Source organism: Vulpes vulpes, chromosome 15 (assembly GCF_048418805.1).
Source record: "Vulpes vulpes isolate BD-2025 chromosome 15, VulVul3, whole genome shotgun sequence".
NCBI lineage: Eukaryota > Metazoa > Chordata > Mammalia > Carnivora > Canidae > Vulpes > Vulpes vulpes.
The window spans coordinates 2,519,404-2,533,684 of NC_132794.1; the positions used below are offsets into that span (position 1 = coordinate 2,519,404).

At 43.8% G+C, this 14,281-nt stretch overlaps 1 protein-coding gene across 4 annotated transcripts in view; it reads left to right on the plus strand.

Moving 5' to 3' along the window:
- Positions 1-14,281, plus strand: part of HSF2BP (heat shock transcription factor 2 binding protein) — a 108,892-nt gene that overhangs the window by 38,111 nt on the left and 56,500 nt on the right. For all 4 annotated transcript variants that reach the window (XR_011997488.1, XM_072739429.1, XM_072739428.1 and 1 more), the window contains exon 7: positions 4,062-4,179. Coding sequence is in view for 3 of the 4 variants with exons in the window: in XM_072739429.1 (XP_072595530.1) it covers positions 4,062-4,179 (118 nt within the window). In the remaining variant the exon portion in view is untranslated. The remainder of the gene's footprint in view (positions 1-4,061; positions 4,180-14,281) is intronic.

Consider the following 14,281-nt stretch of genomic DNA (forward strand, 5'->3'; position numbering starts at 1 on the left):
CCATCTGGCTAAAAGGTGATCCTAGTTCAGGCCTGCAGACTATCAAATTTGGCTGAGTGGCAATTGCTCTGAGACAAGCTCTGGATCATGAGACAGGTTCTGAGAGGCAGGGGTCGTTGATGCATGCCCTGTCGTTGAGGTAACCTGGTTAGAGCATCACTTTTCAGCCTCAGCACTAGAATTTTCCACTGTGGGGGCCTTCCTGTGTGTTGTAGGAGTTTAACAACTCTAGACTCTACCCATTAGAGAGGCCAGTAGCAGCCTGCTGAGTGTGACAATCGAAAATGTCTCCAGATATTGTCGAGTATCTCCTGGAGACAGTCAGCTTTCCCTAGCTTTCTAGATCATGAACTTAACTTTTCAGGTACATATACAGAAAGATTTACGATAATCTGTGATATTAGATGTAATTGTTAAAAGATATTTTAGGATCATTGAAGACATATTTTGTTTCTGCATTCCACGGGTATGGTTCTGACATGTTTGATTTGGTCCAATAACACAGAGGTCTTGTTAATTCAGAAAATTTGGTATGTATTATTTACAAACTATAGAAATGATCCCTGAAAGTATAGTCTTCTGTGTGTATTATTTATAATATGCTGTAGCGTTCATGCTGCAGATGAGATGTTCATAGAAAACAGATCCAGGATGAGCAGTAGAGACTAATGTATTGAACGTGTAAATTGTAACCCTGTTGTTACTGTTGTTGTTAATTTATTTTTAAACAACTTTACTGAGATAAAATAATGCACTCTGCAATTCGCCAATTTAAAGTATGACACTTTGATGGCTTTAATATATTCATAGGGTTGTGCCTCCATTTCCACAGTCCATTTTGAATCATTTTTATCACCCTGATAAGGAAGAAACCCCGCTAACCTGAGCCATCACTCCTCAATACTGCTGTTCCCCAAGCTGTGGGCAACCACTGATTGGCTTTCTGCCTCTGGATTTGCCTGTTCTTGGCATTTCATATGGTCGAAACAGAGAGTATGTGGTCCTCAGTGCCTGGCTGCTTTCTCTTAGGGTGGTGGTTTCGAGGTGTGTCCATGTCGTTCCTTTGTATGGCTGTACGGCTCTACCCATTTATTCATTTATCAACTGATGGATGTTTGGGTTGTTTCTGTTGGTTTGTTATAATGAATAATGATGCTGTGAACATTTGTGTACAAACTTTTGTGTGGACATGTGTTTTCATTTCTCTTGGATGTGCAGTAGGGGTGGACTTGCTGGGTCAGATGATCATATGGCTTTAACCACTTGAGGGCTTGTCGGACTATCTTCCATTCCTACCAGCAGTGTCTGAGGGCATCAGGTTGCTCCAGGTACTCATCAGTATTTTTTTAACTAACTTTTTGATTGTGGCCATGCCCAAGTGAGCATGAAGTGGGATCTTACTGTTTTGTTTTTTTTTTTTTTTGTAAAGATTTTATTTATTTATTTGAGAGAGAGCATGAGCAGGGAGAGGGAGAAGCAGACTTCTCCTTGGGGGACCACCCAGGCGTCCCCCAATGTTCTTTTAAAAGTAATCTCTTCTCCCAATCTGGGGCTTGAACTCATGACCCTGAGATCAAGAGTTGCATCTTCTTGTGACTGAGCCAGCGAGTGCTCCTCAATTCTTTGTATCTTTAACCACACATAACTGACACCAGATTCATTTCTTAAATTATATAATTACTGTGGTAACTTATAGAAATATCTGTAAAAATTTTAAAGAAAAATAAACCTAGAAAACATAAGTACATTTTTTGGCAATCCTTGATCATCTTGGAGTTGCCTCCTAAGTGTTCCAAACAGATGGATGAATAGGGGGATGCAGGAATTTAGTCATATTTATTTTACTTTGTAGTTTTCTCTTTATTTATTGATACGCAGTGAACTATAGGCTTGGCATTTGCTATCTGATTATGGGACACATGGTATAGGACTTTATTTACCTGTACCATGTTGCGTTTTTGTTGTGTTTTGTTGGGTGCTGTTGCCTGTTGAGATACAGTAGGTTTTTTACTCTGTAACTTTTTCTTCAGTGATACTTTAGTGATGTCCTGTTCTCTATGGTAACAAACCACTTGAACTTGAGGTCTTTAAACTGGGATGGTCACTTACTTTGCTTATGCTCTTGCAGTTTGCTCAGGGCTTGGCAGGGGTGACTTGCTGCTGCTCTGCAGCATGTGGGGCCTCAGCTGGGGTGTCTCAGAGTATGGAGGGCTGGAACAGCGGGGGCCTGGTGGAGGCCCTCTCCCCTCACGTAGTCTCAGGGCTTCTCACTGTATCCTCTTACTGTGGTCTCTGCACCATGGCAGCCTCAGGATAGTTAGGTTTGTTTCTTAGTGACTCTGGGCTTCTAGAGAAAGTGGCAGGAGACCAAGGTAGTAGCCATCAGGCTCCTTCCCACCTTGCCTTGAAAGTCATAGTGTTAGTTCCAGTGCATTCTGCTGTCACACTTGAGTCACGGGACAGGGACCGGTCCAGGGTTTGCTTGCTGGAGGCATGATTTGTGGAGAAGTCATCTCTGGAAGCTGGCTACTAAAGGATGGAGCTAAATGTAGGTTTTTCTGTGGGGTTTCCAGGAGGTGGTCTGCTGTAGTTACAGGAAGAAGGCTTTCCTCTGAAAAACTGCCTTAAAATGACTTTTATGAGTTTTGATGCCAAATGCTTAAAGGTTAAGTTTCCCTGCAAGTGTTTCTTTCTTAAAATTACAGTGTGTCATATACTAGAAAATATAAGTATCAGGTTCAAGTTCATTGAACAAAGAAGGTAAGATCATGTCAGTGAAGGGTCCCATCTTCAGTAAAATTATAGCTGTTGTGAAATTATATACCAAATAACACAGCACTGATTTATGAGGCAAAATTTGCTGGAAAGGCAAACAGAAGCGGGAAAAAAATCTGTTAGGTTTAAGGGACTTAATATACCTCTTTTTATTCTTCTCAGTCCAGATAGTCAAAAATAAATAGGCATGCTGAGCATTGATTTCATAAATTTAGTCTGGTAGCATAGATAAAAGTTTATATTTTGCCATCAAATTATAATTAATAAAAGACAGAACTAGTAAGTGATAAAATTCATCCTCCATTCTTGATAATTATTAGCAAACTGAAAGTTGAAGAAAAGTTCCTTAAACTTGTAAAGGGTATCTACGAGGATCACACACACAGCAGATACCAGGTTGACCTGTGAACTCCTGGAAGCATTCCTGTTGAAATCCGGAGGATGAAAAGGCTGCCGCCGCCCTGCTTTTCTTCCAGTTTGGCCTGCTCCTCTGAGTTAGGAATTTTAGTTCCTGTGAATCATGCTTTATTGTTAGACCCAGCTAAAGAAAAGTCTTACCAACATGCACATAAATACACTTGGAGCATTGCTATAACCTTACGGGTGTTTGGTAGCATTGATAGAGCCTGTATTAGCGGCAGCAGTGTCCCATGGGAGCAAGTGGGATTACCTGGTCTGATCTCCATGCTGGCTTTTCAGGCCCTCAGGCATGAAGAAACATGATACTTGCTGACCCATAATAGAACGTAAAATTTAGAAAAAGAGCCTTTTCAGGATTAGTGTTCATATTCTTTTTTGATCTCATGATTTTAATTTACTATTGTGGTTCAAAGTCATTAAGGATTTCTCTCCCAGGATTGAAAGTGGATTTTAGTGTCTTTGGTCCCAGATAAAGTAATATGCATCCACCTTCTGCTTGAACCCTGACTACCCATAGCTGTTTAATCCACTATTCTGGAGCATGGTATCCATCTGCTGTGCTGTGGTCAGGTTGCAGACAAATTTAGATTCCGTGCTCTATTCTGCTCCCGAGGCATCTGCTAATCACAGAGGACATTACTCAGCGTCCTAGTAACTGTTGTGGTTGTCAGTTACTCTCTCTGGGCTGTCAGCTCTGTGGATGACACTGTTTGATGGTACCTTGTGGGCTATTCTGTGTTTTCATTAGGTCTGTTAGGAGAAAAATAGCAAAAAATACTCAGGCAGAAAAAAAATACTCAGGCAAGGTTTTCTGAACTCTGAAGTTAACATTGATTTTGATGCTTTGTTTTATCTTTTTGTTGCAGATGTTGCTGCCATAGCATGTGGTCGAGAATTCTTGGTTAACTCAAGTCGGGTGCTGTTGGACACCATACTGCAGCTTCTGGGAGACTTGAAGCCAGGACAGTGTACCAAACTCAAAGTGTACGGTGGATGATATTAAAAAGTTCATGTTTGTTTACTTATTAGTTAGAATTTGCTGATTGGGCTTCTTTTTCAAGTAAACACAGTTAATTTGGTAATAGTTCTAAAAAAAAAAATAGAAGAAATACATTACCTGGAGAATTGCGGGATGCACTCTTTATTCAGTACTATTTTAGAAAAATAGTAAGAAACAAAAAGAATGTTCTCACCTTAGAGCAATCAGTGAGTCCGAAATGCTATTATATGACACTTAGGTTATATTAGTTAGCTGAAAGCAAACTTACAGGTATTTGTTATAACGGCATCCTGCTTCCACATAACAAAATCTGTGTTCAGTTTCTACTGGGTAGCAAACCTAGTGGCTGACAAACACCTCCTTCACAGTTCTGCAGGTGGGAAGTCTCAGGGTGTGGGGGCTCTCACCTGGGTTCTCTGACTAGGGTTTTGCATGGCTGAGATCGAGGGGTTGTCCATGCTGGGTTCGTCTCCAGAGATTCTGGGCAAAACTGTGCTTGCAGGCACATTCCAGTTGCTAGCAGATCCAGCCTGAGGCCGTGTTTCCTCGCTGGCTGTCATGTGGGGCTTGCTTAGCTTCTGGGTTGATTGAGTTTCTGATCATAGGAGCCACCCATCTTCCAGCTCCAACCGCCCACTGAATCCTTCTTCCATTTGGAAACTCTTGGACTTTCTTTTCTGCTACCAGCTGGAAAAAAGGCTCTGCTTTTGATAGGCTCATGGGTTTGGGTTAGGCATCACAGGATAAACTCCCTTTTGGTGAACTCACCTGATTAGTAACCTCAGTTACGTTTGCAATGACTCCCTACCATATAACTTAGCACAGCCAGGGGGTTATGTTCTGTGTCCAGCCCTGGGGATTAGGGCAGGAGATGTTGGCCATTTTAGGCCTCTGCCTACCACACTGTTCATTCTGACTGGCTGGTTTCCTCCTTGGAAGATTGCTTATAATAATAGCTTCTTTAAAGTCTTTGTCAGATATTGACATCTTGGGCAGGTGTCTCTTTTCCCATGTGAGTTGGGATTTTTCCCATCTCTTCGTGGGCTGAGTAATTCTGGGTTGTATCGTGGACATTTGAGCCCCTGGATCATGTTTGAACTGTGAAAAAGGCTGATGTTTTTGTTTGATGAGGCAGTCAGCCTGGTTGGGTCCAGGTCACAGGCTCAGAGTAGCCATTGTGCTTCCAGTGTCACTTCCAGTTTCAGAAAGCCTTTGCTGTACAGTGGGCTCTGCCCCTCCCCTGCGCCATCTGTGCCAGCCCGAGAGACCTGGGTCACCACTGCCAATTTACTTCTTGGGCTGGGATGTGCTCTTTGTGGTGAGAATCACACATGCCCAGCTTGACGTGAGGCCAGGGGTTCTCAGCAGCCTTGTGGGGTCACCTGCATGATCTCTTAACTCCCCACAGTGTGCTTGGTACTTGTTAGTCACCCAGGGCCCCCTGCCAGCCCCTCACCTGGAGTGCTGGCATGTGCCCTGCTCTGTCCTGTGCTTCTGCAGCTTCCAGAGGTGAGGGAGATTTCCTTCCCACACAGTGGGGGTGACGTAGGTGCCCTTCTTGCCGCAGAGTCCCTTTCTACTGCTCTCCTGGTGCATGCTCTGTGCGAGCCAGTGCTACTCCTGGGCTTCGGGGCTGAGTGGTAAACTTGCTGTGGGGCTGCTGGTTCTTAGACTTCTGGACTACTTCCCAGGCTGCCTGCTACTGTTTACTCTTCAGGGGCTTCATGTAGCTGCTCCCTGTATTCCGTTCAGAATTCAGGGCTGCATTCAGTGGGAACAAGAGGGTGGGGTGTGTTTTTTCCCATCTTATCTGGAACCAGATTCTCGAGTCTATTCTTATTTTTTGTACACACAAATACATGTCCATGAGCAATCTGTAATACACCATAACATATAGCTCATATAGTTTTATGTATGTTTTTACACATTGTGGATCTAATCTAATTAGATTAAATCAAATAATTAATTTCTGTTAATTTCTTTTAAATATTTTGCATTAAAGGAGGCGTAACATGAATTATCCCTGACTGATGGACACTAGTTTGTTTGTTTGTTTGTTTATTTTTAAGATTTTATTTATTTATTTCTGAGAGGCAGAGAGAGAGAGAGAGGCAGGCAGAGACACGGGCAGAGGGAGAAGCAGGCTCCATGCAGGGAGCCCGATGCGGGACTCGATCCGGGGTCTCCAGGATCACTCCCTGGGCTGAAGGCAGGTGCTAAACCGCTGAGCCACCGAGGGATCCCCTGGACACTAGTTTACATTCAGGTTTTACTTGTCACATGTAACAGTGTGCAGAACATCTGTGGCAGAGATCTCCTTGCTAACCTGTGTGAGTGCTTCTCCAGGAGCTGTCCCTAAAGTGTGATATTTGAGAAGGAAGGAATAACACTTTCAGGTTGGGTAAGATGCCAAATGGGTCTCCAAAGTGTGCACTTCCACCCACACGGCAGTGGTATTCTGGGTCTCCCACAACCTCCTCAGTGCTTCGTTATTTTTTACCGTCTTATAAAGAATGCTTGTGTTGTGTACATCCATCTGTCTGCCTGTCTCTAGATGGATATTACCAGTGAAGTTGACACTCTTTGCACATGTTCATAACAGTTTTTTCCCCTGTGAATTACCTGTTCATGTCTGTTGCTTGTTTTCTTTTGGGTTGTAATTTTCATGACTCGCTTTGGATGTGTTCTGGATATTACATCATTGTCTGTCTCGCTTCTGTGGTCTGTACAAAGTCAGTGTTTATGGGGCCAGTCAGCGCCCTGCTGCACTTCCGAGGCAAGGCTTTGTTGGGGGCTGCGTCTCGTCTCTGTCTTTGTGATTCCAGCACATGGAGCTCTGTGCCTTTGCATCTGAGGAAGTCCTTGGCCTGCAGTGGGAGATGGGCACACTTGGGTTCAGAGATGTTTGCTTGCTTTCTTGGCTTTTCCATTTGACAGGGAGCAGAGCCCATGTATGGACTGTTCTCCTCAGACCTCACTTGGGATCTCAGCATGTGAACTCTGCCTCTGAAACTAATGATGTACTACTAGATGTTGGCTAATTAAATTTAAATTAAAAAACAGTGATGATATAAATTAAAGAAAGACAAAAAAAAGATTAAATTTTTTTGGAGCAGTTTTAGTTTCACAACAAAATTTAGAGGAAGATACAGAGATTTTCTATATACTCTTTACCCCCACACATGCATTGCCTTTTCCACTATCAACATCACTCACCAGAATGTTTTGTTTTGTTTTTGCCAACAATGAACCTATGTTGACACATCATAATCCCGTAATCACCCAAAGACCATGCTTTACGTTTACTCTTAGGGTTGCGTATTCCGTCGATTTGAACTGATGTGTCATAACATACCGTTCATGAGTGTAGTACCATACAGAGTGTTATCACTGCCCTGCAGATCTGTCATGTTCTGCCGGTTGGTCTCTTCCCTCCCTCAACCCCAGGCCACCCCTGACCCTTCACTGTCCCCACAGTTGTGTGTCTTCCAGAGTCATGTAGCTAGAATCGCACAGTATGCAGCCTTCTCACACTGGCTTCCTCTGTCACTTGGTCACATGCACTCACAGTCCCTCCATGTCTTCTTGTGGCTTTGAGTTTTGAGAGTTCTTTGTATATTTTGAATAATATTCCTTTAACAGATGTGTCTTTTGCAAATACTTTCTTTCATGCTGTGACTTGTCTTCTTAGTTTCCTGACATGGTCTTTCACAGAACAGAAGTTTTTAATTTGAATGAAGTCCAGCTTATCAGTTATTTTTTTCCCCACAGATCTTGGTGTTGTGTCTACAGAAGGCATCACCGTATGGGTCGTAGATGTTCTCCTGTATTATTTCCTGGGAGCTTTATAGTTTTGCATTTTACATTTACGTCTGTGATTCACTTTGAGTTGATTTTTGTAAAGCATGTAAGGTTTGTGTCTAGATTCGTGTGTGTGTGTGTGTGTGTGTGTGTACATCCAGTTCTAGTGCCACTTGTTGAAGATACTCTCTTTGCTCCCTTTTGTTGCCTTTGTTTCTTTGTTAAGGATCCGTTAACTATATGTGTGTGGGTCTATCACTGAGCTGTATTCTGTTCTGTTGATCTGTTTGTCTCTTCTGTCACCAGTATCACACTGTTTTGATCATTATAGCTTTATGGTGAGTCTTGAACTCAGGTAGGTTGGTCCTATAACTATATTCTCCTTCAATACCGTGTTGACTATTATGGGTTTATTCCCTCTCCGTATAAACTTAGAATCAGTTTGTCAATATACATAAAAGAACTTGCTGGGATTTGGATTGGGACTGCACTGAACCTATAGATCAAGTTGGGAAGAGCCGACACTTTGACAAGATTGAGTCTTCCTATCCATGAAAGTGGAATCAAGCTATCTATCCTTTTTTTTTTTTTTTAAGTAGTTATTTATTTATTAGAGAGAGAGAATGAGTGAGGAGGGGCAGAGGGAGAGAGACACTCCAGCACTCAGCTTGGAGCCTGACACAAGCCTCGATCTCACGACCTGAGCTGAAACCAAGAGTCAGATGCTTAACCAACCAACTGTGCCATCCAGAGGCTCCAATCTGTCTTCCTTCCCTTCCCTTCCTGTTTTTCTTTCTGTCTTCCATTTATTTAGTTCTTTGGTTTAATTCCTCAGAGTTTTATAGTTTTCTTCATACAGATCGTATGCATGTCTTGTTAAATATGTACCTGAGTATTTAATTTTTAGGGGGTGCTAATGTGAATGGTATTGCATTTTTAATTTTAAATTCTACTTGTACATTGTTGGTATATAGGAAAGTAGTTGACTTTTGTATAGTTACCTGGTACCCTGAAGCCTTGGTATAATCTTATTAGTTCTAGGTTTTTGTGGTTGATTCTTTTAGATTCTCTACATAGACAATTAAACATCATCTGTGAACAAAGTTTTATTTCTTCCTTCTCAATCTGTATACCTATTTTTAAAATATTTATTTATTTATTTGAGAGAGTGTACACATGGGCGCATGTGCATGTATGTTTGTAAACCGGGGGCAGGGGGTGGCGGGCAGCAGGAGAAAAAAGCAGACTCCCTCCCTCCCAAAGCTCAGAGCCTGATGCGGGGCTCAATATCTTGACCCTGAGATCATGATCTGATCTGCAACCGAGAATCAGATGCTGAACCAACTGTGCCTCCCAGATGCCCCAATTTATCTTTCTTTCATTCCTTTCTTATCTTGACCTCTCCTCTCCTCTCCTCTCCTCTCCTCTCCATGGCAGCTCCATGCCTAGCATGGAGCCCATTATGGGGTTCAGTCTCATAGCCCTGAGATCATGTCCTGAGCTGAAATTAGTTTATCAAGTTTGTCCAACAAACTATTCCTAGTCTACTGAAAGTTTTTGTCATGAATGGATGTTGGGTTTTATCAAATGCGTTTTTCTGGATCTCTTGATATGATTTTGTGATTTTTCATTTTAGTCTGTTGATGTGATGGATTACATTAATTGATTTTCAAATTGAACCAGCCTTGCATACCTGGGATAAATGCCGCTTGGTCATGGTGTATAATTGTATTTATACTTTTTTAAAAAAAGATTTTATTTATTTATTCATGATAGAGAGAGAGAGAGAGAGAGAGAGAGAGAGAGAGGCAGGCAGAGACATGGGCAGAGGGAGAAGCAGGCTTCATGCAGGGAGCCCGACGCGGGACTTGATCCCAGGGCTCCAGGATCAAGTCCTGGACCAAAGGCAGATGCCAAACCGCTGAGCCACTCAGGGATCCCCTATACTTTTTTGTAAAGAAAGATTTTAGGTACTTATTCGTGAGAGACACACACACACAGAGAGAGAGAGAGAGAGAGAAACATAGGCAGAGGGAGAAGCAGGCTTCCTGTGTGGAGGGAGGATCGACCCTCTTGTCATTATGTAATACCATTCTTTATTCCTGGTAACATCCTTTGTTCTAAAGTTACTGTGTCTGAAGTTAACATAGCTGCTCTTACTTTCTTTCAATTAGTGTTAACATGGTATTTCTTCCTCCATCCATTTACTTTTAATCTATATTTTTTTAAAGGGGGGAGGAGGGACAAAGCAAGAGAAAATCTTAAGCAGGCTCCATGCCCAGCGCGGAGCCCAATACAGGGCTCGGTCTGACAATCCTGAGATCATGACCTGAGATGAAACCAAGAGTTGGATGCTTAACTGACTTAACCACCCAGGTGCCCCACTTTTAATATATATTTATGTTTATATTTAAAGTGGGATTCCTGTAGACTATGTATAGTTGAGCCGTGTCTTTTGATTGGCTCTGATGTCAGTCCTTCGGTAGATGCATCTGGACCATTGCCGGTCACAGTATTACTGATAGTTGGACTGCTGTCTACTATACTCCTGACTGTTCTTTATTTGTTGTCATTGGTCTTTGTCCTGTTTTGTCTTCTACTCTTTTTCTGCCTTTCATGATTTTAATTGAGCATTTTATTTTTAAAAAATATTTTATTTATTTATTCATGAGAGACACACAGAGAGAGGCAGAGACACAGGCAGAGGGAGAAGCAGGCTCCACACGGGAGCCTGATGCGGGACTTGATCTCCAGACTTCAGGATTATGCCCTGGGCCGAAGGCAGGCGCTCAACTGCTGAGCCACCCAGGCGTCCCTAATTGAGCATTTTAAATGGTTCCATTTTCTCTCCTTTTTTAGCATGTCAGCTTATACCACCTTCTTAACTTTTTTTGGTTGTTGCCCAACAGCTTGCAGTACATGTACAACTAATCCAATTCCACTTTCAAAAAACACCGTATCAGCTCCCAGGTGGTAGGAGTGCCTTGTGGTCATGTGGTCACCCTGATTCCTCCCTCCCAGGCCTCGTGTCCATTCTGTAAGCTGTGATCATCGACTGCTGTCGTGGCTGTTATTTTAAATGAACTGCTGATGGATCAAGTAAGAATCAAGTTTTCACTTTTCCTTCACTTCTTTTTCCATACTCTTCCTTTTTAAAAGTAGATTTGGGTTCTGACTTATGTTCCTTTTTTCTAAAGAGCTTTAAAACATTTCTTGCAAGGCAGGTCTACTGGCAACAAATTCCAATTATTATTTGTCTAAGAAAGTCTTCATTTCTCCTTCATTTTTTAAAAGATAATTTCACTGGGTGCAGAATTCTAGGTTTTTTATTTTTTCTCTCTCAACACTTTATTTGTTTTTTAATTTTTTAATTTATTTATGATAGTCACACAGAGAGAGAGAGAGAGAGAAAGAGGCAGAGACATAGGCAGGCTCCATGTACCGGGAGCCCGACATGGGATTCGATCCCGGGTCTCCAGGATTGCGCCCTGGGCCAAAGGCAGGCACTAAACCACTGAGCCACCCAGGGATCCATCTCTCAACACTTTAAATCTCTCTTTCTCTCTCCTTTCCTCACATGGCTTCTGAGGAGAAGCTGATGTAATCCTTGCCTGTGGCCCTGTGTAGGTAAGGGTTTTGTTTTGTTTTGTTTTTCCCCTTTGGCCTCATTCAGGATTTTTTCTTCATCTCTTATTTTCTGCAGTTTAGAAATGATGGGCCTGGATGTACTGATTTTTGCACTGACCTGGGTGGTGCTCTCTGAGCCTCCTGGTCTGTGGTTTGGTGTCTTACAGTAGTTTAGTGGAGCCTCAGTCATTATTTCTGCTCCTCAGGTGTCCTGTTCTAATTTTTGTCTTTGTTCCCTTTGCATTTCAGTTTTGTGGGTTTCTGCCAATAAATCAGAGAGCATCAGAGATACTTTCTCACCCATGTCCAGTCTACTAAGAAGCCCATCAAAGGCATTCTTCATTTCTGTTTCTTTCTGGTTCTTTCCATGTCTCTGTTTACGTTTTCCCGTCTGTTCTTGCCTGCTGTCTGCTTTATCCATTGGAGCCCTTGCACATGCGTCAGAGTGGTTTTGAATTCCTGGGCTGATCATTCCAACATGTCAGCCATGTCTGCTTCTGTCTCTTGCTCTGGCTGCAAATGTGTTTTTTAGCCTTTTGCCTTGTGATTTTTTTTTCTCGATAGCCAGACACGATGACCTGAGTCGAAGGAACTGCTGTAAATAACCTTTAGTACCATGGTGGTGAGGTGTTGGCGGGGAGGGACGCGTTCTGTAGTCCTCTGATCAGGGCTCAGGCTTCCAGTGAGCCAACGCGTCTTCTCAAGAGTTTCTCAGTTTTTTCCTTCCCCTGCTGCCCTTATGTGGAAGAGGATGGCTGGAGTGAGCTGGTGTTGGTTATTTCCTTTCCCTAGGTCAGTTAGGCTCTGGTTGACTGGTTTCCACTGAGGGCAGGCCTCGTTGGGAAGAACAGACACCTGGGTATGTTTCACTGTGGGTGCTTTCCCCCTATATCTGCTCTAGAAGCCTGGTTGGGCTCCTGGAGGTATGTGTCACACTACTGTGGAGGCTTCTGTGACTGGGTCCTCCTGGATGTGTTAGTTCTCACACTTGTCTACACTGAGCCTCTGGTGGTTCACCAGTCCAGCTCAGGTTTCCTGTCCCTGCTCGTGCTCCTGCGGTGACGTCTATTCATAACCCCCTGCTCCAATAAGCTGTGACCCCCTGTACTCACCTGTCTTTCTTGTCTTGGGGCAGCAGTTTTCCCTGTGTGCTCCCTTCTCCTTGGGATCTAAGAGGGGAGGACTTTCAGCGTACTGAGCTCCTGAACATGTAGAACTGGAAACTGAAAGTTGTAGTTTTCATTTTTTTTAAGGGTTTTATTTATTTCTTGGAGACAGAGAGTGTGCCTGTGGATGAGTGGGGGAAGGGCAGAGGAGGAGAAGGAGAAGCAGTCTCCTCACTGAGCAGGGAGCCCAGTGTGGGGCTCTATCTTAGGACCCTGAGATAATGACCTGAGCCAACGGCAAACACTTCACCAATTGCACCACCCTAGGGTCCCCTAGCTTTCATTTTTAAAGTCCATTTTTAAAAGGGGCCATTTCTCTTCTAGTTCATATAAAACTTTTTCCTTCTTCAGAATTCAAGCAGCCAGATGTCTCCCCGTCCACCCTTACTCTCCCTTGTCCACTGAGCAAGCACTGGGGTTTTGGCTTCTCCTGTATGACATTCCCTGCTGTCTTGAATGACTTGATCATGTTTGTGGTTGATTCTTCAATACTCTGATGTCAGGATTGCTTGCCTTTCTCGGGTCCAGGGATGGGAGCTCTACACAGTGAATAATCTAGTCTTGCGGCCACACCCTGGCCTTTGTTCAGCCTCTGAAATGGCAGACCTCACTGCCGCTCATAGGTGCATGTTCTCTGTGTACCTTGTCCTTGTCACTCCCTTAAACCTGCTGAGAGCTCCTGCTCACCAGTCTTCTCTCCTGACCATCCTGCCGACCTCCCCGGCTTCCCGTTTTGTCTAGCTCACCTGGACCCAATTGTGGATTACACCAGGGTTTCTGTTTGCCTGTCGGCAGTCTCAGATCCCTCACCACTGTTTCCCGCTCCTGCAGCCTTGGACCAGCCATTGGCCTTCTCCTTTGCTGCATCCAGGGCTACCCAGTGATGCTGGACAAGGTGGTTCCCAGTGCATCCATGCCATTTGACCCTCTCCTGGCCTGAAGCCCCTGTCAGAGCCCTCTCCATGTCCTCATTGCCCTCCACTCTGGTCCTCACAGTGGCAATGCCAGACTTCAGACTCTGACCTTAGCCACTTTGCTGTTCCTCCGTCCTCTGCAGGTGGGCTCCCGGCAGAGGCTTTCCTTCCTGTTCCCCAGGGAGCGCTGGGGGTGTGAGTGTGAGCTTACTCATCGTGGCTGCCTCATTGGTACCTTCCCATCCTCCCTTTCGTCTTACATGTGTCAGAGGAACCTGTGGTCTTCTGGGACTCTTGGGTGAGTGGTCCTGGCACCTCTGGTTTTGATTAGCTGTCCCCTGGGGTTTTGCTCAGTGAGTTGTCATCTCTTGCTTCAGCATTTTCAAATTCTCCCTCTCTACTGGCTCCTCTTCAGCCCTTTACCTCCCAGCTGTGCTATGACAACCTTCACTGGGGCCCATTTTCTGTCTCTGCTAGAGTTTGGGCAGCCTGGGGTTTACCATGACATGACATGACACATTTCCCAGGGTAAAGGGTGGCTCATGGTACCAGGTTCCTTTTGCTTCCTCTTGAAGTCC